The 9,621-nt window shown below is 46.7% G+C and overlaps 1 protein-coding gene across 4 annotated transcripts in view; it reads right to left on the reverse strand.

The window, feature by feature from the left end:
* The window catches only part of CDC42BPB (CDC42 binding protein kinase beta), a 138,842-nt gene extending 134,660 nt beyond the window's left edge, over positions 1–4,182 (reverse strand). For 3 of the 4 annotated variants that reach the window (XM_084630316.1, XM_084630315.1, XM_084630314.1), the window contains exon 1: positions 3,582–4,181. In XM_084630316.1, coding sequence (XP_084486442.1) covers positions 3,582–3,759 — 178 coding nt within the window. In that variant the 5' untranslated portion in view covers positions 3,760–4,181. Of the gene's footprint in view, positions 1–3,581 lie in introns of all 4 variants that reach the window. The other variant, XM_084630317.1, reaches the window with a different exon arrangement.
* Positions 4,183–9,621: the final 5,439 nt, after the last annotated feature.

Here is a 9,621-nt window from a genome sequence, read left to right on the forward strand (position 1 = left end):
CTCAATGGGACTGAAGCCACGAGGAAGATGACCAACCCCTACATTCTAATAGTAGAGAAACAGTGAGGAGATGAGCAGAAGCTTTTGGCACAGACAATCAGGAAGCAGCAATCAGAGTTCCAGGGAGAGAGAAGCTATAGGCTCCAGTGTTAGGGGCTCAGCAGCTTCTGTAAAGTTCTGCAATTCTGAGATAGTCATCCACTGTAAGGAGCTATAGCCAGCCTGGTGGAGTAGATAGAGTAATTCACATTTTCTACTGCCCCAGGAACATGAGCTCCCTTGTGCCAGGCTTAGGAAGGGTAGCTCCTCCCCCTTTCCCCTCACCTCAAACATTTTTGCCTCCTCCATATCCCTACAAGACATAGGAAATACTAAGACGAATCCCTGCCTGTCCTTCCATGCCCAAAGCCTCTTTTCACTCGCCAAATTAAGAACCTATGAAAATCCATAAACATAAGTTTCCCTTAGAAGTGGTTAAGTTAGGCTTTGTCTACACTGGAAACTGGATGACAGTTTTCTCGTTCAGAGGTGGGGGCGGGGGGAACAACAACAACAAAAAACACACACCCCAACAACAAAAGTTTTGCCGATGAAAAGCGCCAGTGTGAACAGCACTTTGTCAGCAGGAGAGCTCTTCTGCCAACAAAGCTACTACCTCTCATTGGGGGTGGAAGGTTTTTTTGTTAGCAGAAGAGCTCTCTCCTGCTGACAAACAGTGGCTATACTGTGTGCCTTTCAGTGGCATGGCTGGAGTGGCACAGCTATGTCACTAAACGGTGCGTAGCGTAGACAAAGCCTTAGGTTATGTGTAATATCCCCCTTAGGTTCAAAAACCCAAACAAAAATGCCAATTATAGGTCCCCTCTTACACAGCACATTTCCGTTGACAGTGACAAACTCCATGTTGTCAGAAGGAAGATCCTTCTGCCTCCAACTGACAAGAAGACACATTGATCTCCCTCAAAGTATAACTACAATCTCATACTCCCCCCACAAACATAACAGGTTACATTCAACTTGTGCACATCAACTTTGAATATTTGCTAATACTGATGAGGCTGTAATTAAGATTTTGCATTCTACCACAAGGAAGATTTGGGTGTTGTGCATTGTGTTTCTTTATTAGTTGGAGGCAGAAGCAAGTTCCTTACGATGGAGAGTCCATCAGTGGAAATATGCTGTGAGGGCATTAGGGTACAGATAAAATGTGTCCCATAATTGGTATTTCTTTGCTTTATAAGGCTTGCACAGTTGGGGAGTGTGGGAGAACATATTAATCAACCTGAATCATTTTTAAAGCTAGTTTTTTGTATATGGAATATACATATACAGGACTACATTTTTAGACCAGTTTCCTTTCCAAACTGTTTTGATTACAAACTTTTATCCCTACTTATAAATCCTATGGCACCAGATGGTCGCTTACATGCATTATTAAATAGCTACTTTGTTACATTAAGATGGCCTACAATTACTGATTTGATAGCACCACAATGCAATAAATATGCTACTGTTATTACCAGCTATACTTCCCATCAAGCCAAAAAGCTTTTCATATTTATTCAGTGAGTATGATGCATAAGAATAGGAAAAGCAATTTTACAAGAAGTAACAGATTAGTCTGTCATTAGCACACTGGATGACAATATGGTGGCTGTCCTACAAAAGATGATCACCAAACAACTATAGAGAAAGTACCTTCTCCACCAGAAATCAGCCTGCCCTAACCTCTCTTCTTAATCTCGGAGCTAGACTATAAACAGTCTGTTACAATCATATTTGATAACTTGTCTACATGTAAATTCAAAAAGTGAAATGATCATACACAATTGGTTACAAGAACATGGAAACAGAATCTACTTTGCAAATGACATACATAAAGCTCCCACCACAAAACAAATGAGCAATGCACCCGTAGCTGCAGACTTGCAAGCCAGAAGCAATAAAGTGGTTAATTATTCAGTTAACAATCACATTACTGACATCAACAGAAGACTGCAGGAAGCGAATCCCCTTAGTTTGTTAACATATAACAAAGAGTGGTGATCCCCACAGAAATCAAGGAGAACCAATTATCCCAATGCATCTGATGAGGTGAGCTGTAGCTCACCAAAGCTTATGCTCAAATAAATTGGTTAGTCTCCAAGGTGCCACTATGACAGGTTTCAGAGTAACAGCAGTGTTAGTCTGTATTCGCAAAAAGAAAAGGAGTACTTGTGGCACCTTAGAGACTAACCAATTTATTTGAGCATAAGCTTTGGTGAGTTACAGCTCACCTCATCAGATGCATACCGTGGAAACTGCCTACATACATACAGTTTCCGCGGTATGCATCCGATGAAGTGAGCTGTAGCTCACGAAAGCTCATGCTCAAATAAACTGGTTAGTCTCTAAGGTGCCACAAGTCCTCCTTTTCTTTTTAAGGTGCCACTAGTACTCCTTTTCTTTTTGTGAATACTGACTAACACGGCTGTTACTCTGGAACCCAATATTTTAGAGCACTAATCTAATATTAAAAGGCATTTATTAAGATAAAGGAGTTGACTTCCTTACAGTCCCCTCCCCAAGAAAATCCTTTTTTACAAAGTGTTTCTTTAAAAATCCACTTCATGTGTGTGACAAAGAGAATAATGCAAGGTGCCCATGGTCTTGCAAGGGTTACTTCCCCCCCACCAGTTTTTTATCCCATGAAGAAAGTTAGTCACCTTCACCAGTCAGTATTATTTATTTCAACAACCCAAACAAGTCAGCTACCATCACCAATTTAACATAAACCAGGGCAGTAGTTCCAACCCAGTCTAACAACACTATGTCAAATGAGTACGTAGTCACACCCCTTTACAAGAAAATGCTTTTACTCTGTGTGCCACCACCTGCAGCTGCCTTTCCTTTGTCAGTAGGTGTGTGGATTTTCTGTGATCAGGTAGGTTAGTACACCATGAAACTAAGACAAATCATGATACTATCATAGGGATGGTCTGGAATTGCCGCTTTCCTTCAGATGTGTGCTAAGACTAAAAAGAGTGCACCCTAAATGTCAAGCGCCCTCCCCACGAAACACCCTCCCCTCCTTCAACTGATTATAAGGAATCTGCCACGAACAGGACACAAAGCCTTGCTAAATAATCAATTTTACTGGCCTGCCCCTACTGCCCCCACCCTTCCAGGTAGGCACCGGATTAGCCTGACATTTCCGGCTAAAAGCAAGCAGGATTTCAGGCCAAGGGCACTCCGGGGCCACTCCTTTTACTTGCTGCCAGGCGGCTCTTTTGGAAAGAAGGCAGAGCTGGGAGGCGGCGGTTATCGGGCGTCAAGGGTCACATCCTGGCGACTAGGGTGTTACCAAGGGAGGCGTCACACCCAGTGGGCGGCCTCTCCCCTCCATGCAAAGCACGGGCCTTAAACCCAGGGTGTGGGGGGATGACTAGCCGGCGCTGCCCCTCCCCAGACTGCTCTCACTGGTCCAGAGGCCCAGGGCTGCTCCCGGCTCCGGGGCTTTCCTCCCCGTCCCGCCGGGAGATGCCCGAACCGCCCCCCACCGCCGATCCCTCCATCGCCCGCCCTCCCCCGCCAGGCCTCACCCCACTCGAGGAAGTCGGAGACGTATCGGTCCCTGCGGAGCGGCGAGTCGCGGCAGCACTCGGTGTAGAGCCCGACCAGCAGGTCCAGCAGGGTCTCCACGCTCAGCGCGCTCTCGTTGCGCCGCGGCCCGTCCAGCAGCAGCTGCTCCAGCTTCTTCAGCCGCACCTTGGCCGACATGGTGCCGCCGGGCGGAGCCGGGGCGCGCCGGCCCGGGCAGGGGGACGGGGACGTACAGAGGCCCGAGGCGCCGCCGCTTCAGCGTCCCCGCAGCAGCACCATCCGCTCCGCGGCACTCGCCTCGGCGGCCGGGACCCGGCAGCGGCGGGGTCTTCTCCCGCCCCTCACGCCGACATCTTGGGAGCCCCCCCGGGGGCCGGGCAGCTGCTTCCACGGGTTCTGCCCCAGGCCCGGCTGGTCCATTGACCGGTCCGCCCGGACCCGGCCTCCTGCGCCCGCCTGGCCGCCGCCGCGCCCGGCTGCTCTCAGCGCCCTGGTGTCCGGTGCGGGGAACGGGCGTCCGCCACGGCTGCTCCTCCTAACGGGACCAGAGGCCTCAGGTAGCCCGGGACAGCAGCGGCTCCTCAGCAGCGGCGAACACGGCTCTGTCCGGAGGAGGCACCCAGCGTCCCCAGCCGGGACTCAGAGCTACGCCCACCACGCCAGCGTCCCCACGCACGGATGTGCGGGGCGGGCTGAACCCGTCCTGAGGAGTTTTGGGAAAGCCGCTTGCCGTAGCGTGAAATGAGGGAGGGCCGCTATCAAGTGTCTTTGGAATGAACTCCGCAGATTCGTCACCCGTGAGCGGAGGCGAAACCATTCGTTTCAGCAAATTCGTTCCCTGGCCATGGAGGGGAAGAGGAGGCTTTGGCGTCTCCTCGGCAGATTCGCATCGGCTCCTCCCTTGTTTGTGATCTGCCTCTAGGACAATCGCGGCCGCTGCTCTGGGGGGTTTCGGGGAGGGCCAGTGGGTGAGGTAACCTCAGGGCAGGTGCGGGACCGCTGTGTTTCACTGCAGCCGCCCGCGCAGAGCGCAGCACCCGGCCGCCCGCAGGGCAGGTCGCAGCCCGGAGCCGGGCGCCGTGGCAGGGGCTGGCTGAGCGGCTCATAAAGGCCGCCAGGGGCGGGGCCGGAGGGGAGCCGTGGCTGGAGCAAGGCTGTTCGTCCGGGGCCCAGGACCGCTCGGAGTCGCGTTCCTCTGTTACGATTTGAAATCCCTCTGAGGGTCACTCCATCCCAAAACCACCGCCCAAGCTTTAGTAATCGTCCAGCGGGGCGCTACACTCTGCTACAAGGTAATTTAGTGGTAGCCAAGCTAATACAGTAGGTTGTCAAAAAAGAACATACAGGGTATTTTATTTAACCCAGAACAAATGGAACTGGATTCCACCTACCTACAAAAACATTAAATAGATGAACATATATAATAAAGTATGTATAAGGGTTTTCCTATATATATATATACACACACACACTCTATAACTTACTATTGAGTCTACTTAACTACATATATCTCTCTAAATGAAGAAAGATATCTGTACTTATCTCAGTCTGCACAGGCTATTATAGGGTTGTTTATTATATCTAGTTCAAAGTTCCCCTTTCCCTAAATATCTCATTGGTCACTATCTACTACCCAAGTCAATCTCTGAGCCTCAGGCACCTCTCATGACTTCCTGAAGGAGAGGGACTCAACCCAGTGATGCTTGCTTGCGATGGTGCACATTAGACCAGACCCACTGGAACTGCAGGACTTTTGGTGCTCCTGTTCTGCATCTCTGGGACAATATGAATCAATGATAGGAGATGACCAGAACTAATGCTCAGGAACAAACAGGCGCTTGATACTCAAGAACATGCCATCAAACATAGACTGTCTTGGCTGGCCAGCTTTAAACTAAGGGACCCTCATCTGCATGTCCATCTGTCCTGCTCAATCTCCATCTCTCAACTTACTCTTGGCTTCCCCCTGTTCCTCTGGCTGCCCTCTCTCGCTCTGTCCCACAACTGTCTCCCCTCTTCTCCTCTGTCACTTCCCCTCACTTAGAGGTGAGGGGACACCTCCTGACACTTTCTCAGAGGGAGGGGCTACCTCCTCTCTCTGGAAAAATTAGTGCTTTCACCCTGAACACACCATAAATCCTATGTCCCCATAGTATAAAGTCAGGGCCAGATAGAGTATTACATGCTGGAAGCTATCTCCAGGCATCACGGCCACTTGGGGTCCAATGGAGCATTACATGCAGGAAGCTCTTGTTTTAGGAGACATTGCCCCTCAGGCATGATGTCTTTTCTAGAACACAATCACTGTGGACCATGGATTGTGATAACATGCTGGGGATGTTAGTTGGTTCCATGTTTGTGACCACCCAGAGACGGTGTCTGGCATATTGGGACTTATTATCTCCATTGCCTACTCAGATCCTGATCTAGAACTGTATGCTAGTACCTGTCAGCTGCATGCACTGGGACCACTTAGACTGAGACCTGACTTACTGAGACCACAACTTGTCTGGTGGTCAAATTGATTATACTAAAAATCTGCACTTCTAAAGTGTAGGGAAGCTATTAGGGAGTTTCTCTACCTTTGTTGTCCCATTCCCTTGCAAAAAACATTATTTTACACAGAATATATAGGTATTTTTATCATTCTAACTCTCCATTACTTCCTGGTTATAGAGAGATCACTCTTCCTAAAGCTGCTAACTCTATTGTCCCATCTGGCTGTACTGCCCTAAGCATTGTAACTGTCGGAATTGCTGCTGCTGAACTTGAATGGAGCTCTTGGCATTTTCCACTTGTTACTTCTGTTGTAGATCTTCCTTGGAATGAGTTGATCAGAACAAAGGGTTAAGAAGGGCAGAGGTTGAAAGACATTGAAACAGGATCCATCCTTCCACTTCTTGTCTGCTGCTGCAGGTGAAGGTAATCTCAGCCTCCCTCAGTAGGGAAGAAGGTGTACAGGGAACTGCAATTGGATGCAGTAATACGTACCCATTATTTGTAAATTGTGTCTGCCTCATGTTATTGGTGACTCCAAAGTCAAGGGGTCTGATTCTTTTCGACCCATTTACACCACTTTCACTGTGACACTTTTCAGACTTACCTAAGGTGTCTGGGTTACAGGAACTCCATTGACTTAAGTAGTTACTTCTGGCTTGCTACAGTGTGAGTGGAGAATCAAGTCCAAGACTTGGAAAGATGGAGGATGGGCCAAAAGATAATATTGGAGCCTGCCTTAAAACGTATAGGATTTCACATGTCAGACTAGCGCATATAAGGTCATTTATTAGAGTGGGTATACTGTAGGTGCTCCATGAGAAGTTAGATTTAAAACACACAGGGATAAGAGTTTTGTATTTTTAGAATAGTGCTGGGTTTTGACACTAAGGACTGCAGGTACAAAAAACCTACCTAGTTTACAAATGACATCCTGTATACACATTCAAACACATTTTTAAGCTTGACTTTGTAGCTTAAGGTATACTGATTCTGTTACGCTTGTGTGCCAATTCCACATACTAAAAATAGACATGATTTGGCTAGAATAAATGAAATGATACATCTTACCTGTTATTTTTCCTGTTACATATTTTGGTGGAAGAGTACTAAATTAGCTGCTACCACCCAAGACAGACACTGGCCTTGTCTACACTACTGGGGAAAGTCGATCTAAGCTATGCAATTTGAGTTATGTTAGTAGCATAACTCAAGCCGACGTAGCTTAGATCTACTTACCACAGAGTCCACACTATGCTATGTTGATGGGAGACGCTGTCCGATTGACTCCCCTTACTCTTTGTTAGAGAGCTTATTCCTTCAGTCTCCCACTTCCCTGGTCCTTCTCGCATGAACAGAGAGCAACAATACCCTAAGTCCGAAGGTGCAAACAATTCGATGTTTATTGGGGTGAACTTCCAGCAAGCTTAAATCCAAGTTCCTTTTTCCTTATTTTCAAATCCCAACTTACTTCCTGTTTGCCCCTGATTTATATAGTAATATTCTTAGCTATACCTTAACCAATCCTAACATATTGTAACATGATTAGCTAACCAATTATATCCCACCACCTTAATTAGTTTACACCCAGCAAAATTAATTATACAGCAGACGGAAACAATCACGGAACCAGACAGAGACCATGCCAATAAACAATAGCAAAGTGGGAACTATAATGAGAAAAGAAAAGGAGTACTTGTGGCACCTTAGAGACTAACCAATTTATTTGAGCATAAGCTTTCGTGAGCTACAGCTCACTTCATCGGATGCATACTGTGGAAACTGCAGAAGACATTATATACACAGAGACCATGAAACAATACCTCCTCCCACCCCACTCTCCTGCTGGTAATAGCTTATCTAAAGTGATCACTCTCCTTACAATGTGTATGATAATCAAGTTGGGCCATTTCCAGCACAAATCCAGGTTTTCTCACCCTCCGCCCCCCCATACACAAACTCACTCTCCTGCTGGTAATAGCTTATCCAAAGTGACCACTCTCCCTACAATGTGCATGATAATCAAGGTGGGCCATTTCCAGCACAAATCCAGGTTTTCTCACCCCCCACCCCCATACACACACAAACTCACTCTCCTACTGGTGAGCTATTATCAGCAGGAGAGTGAGTTTGTGGGGGGGGGGGCACTGAGAAAACCTGGATTTGTGCTGGAAATGGCCCACCTTGATTATCATGCACATTGTAGGGAGAGTGGTCACTTTGGATAAGCTATTACCAGCAGGAGAGTGAGTTTGTGTATAGGGGGGCGGAGGGTGAGAAAACCTGGATTTGTGCTGGAAATGGCCCAACTTGATTATCATACACATTGTAAGGAGAGTGATCACCTTAGATAAGCTATTACCAGCAGGAGAGTGGGGTGGGAGGAGGTATTGTTTCATGGTCTCTGTGTATATAATGTCTTCTGCAGTTTCTACAGTATGCATCCGATGAAGTGAGCTGTAGCTCACGAAAGCTTATGCTCAAATAAATTGGTTAGTCTCTAAGGTGCCACAAGTACTCCTTTTCTTTTTGTGAATACAGACTAACACGGCTGTTACTCTGAAACCTATAATGAGAAAACAATACAGAAGTGAGGATTTCACAACTACATCTATAAAGACATAAGGGTTTCCCAGCTGTGTCTATTGATAAGTGAGTTCTTACCAGACAGAAAACTATCAACCTAAATTTCCTTTTACGTCTTCTAGGCTCTTCCCTTTCTCTGGAGGTGATAGATCGGATCACCTTCCTAACAGCCCCATATTGACTAGTTTGGAATGTGAGGATGTGACCGTTCGCTTCCCAGCTTATTGCTGCCTCTGCTGCTTAGCCAAAGGCATTGGCCTAAGAACAGGGCTTCAGACTGTCACAGTGAGAGAAGGCCCTTACACAGATTCTTTCTTGTATACCTTTATTACTAGCTAAATGATAAACATATACCTACATTCTTAGAGTACAGGCCTTTACAGGCAGGCCTGAATATCTATATCCTAACACTCTTCTTGTTCTGGTGGAGTACTGGAGTCAGCGGGTGAGCGATCTGGAATCGATTTAGCAGGTCTGAATCAATCCCCGGTGCATTGATCATCATAGCTTGGATCCTTTGGTAAGTGTACACAAGCCCTTAGAGTCACCCTGGATAGTTCTCTTAAACCTTCAGCTCATTGCACAGCAGCACTCAAAAAGGCTAACAGTAGGTTAGGAACTTTTAGGAAAGGGATAGAAAATAAGACAAAATATCATAATGCCACTATATAAATCCATGGTACCACCCACACCTTGAATATTGTATGTGGTTCTGGTCATCCCACCTCTAGAAGGATATAGTGGAACTGGAAAAGTTTCAGAGAAGGGTAACAAATATGTTTGAGAGTATGCAACAGCTTTTGTATGAGGAGAGACTAAAAAGATTAGGGCTATTCAGCTTAGAAGAGGGATGACTAAGGGAGGGGATATGATAGAGGTCTATAAAATTGTGAATTGTGTGGAAAAATGTGTTATTTACCTTTCACACAATACAAAAAATACAGGGTCTTCCAATGA

The sequence above is a fragment of the Lepidochelys olivacea genome (assembly GCF_965140295.1).
Source record: "Lepidochelys olivacea isolate rLepOli2 genome assembly, chromosome: 6".
Classification (NCBI taxonomy): Eukaryota; Metazoa; Chordata; order Testudines; family Cheloniidae; genus Lepidochelys; species Lepidochelys olivacea.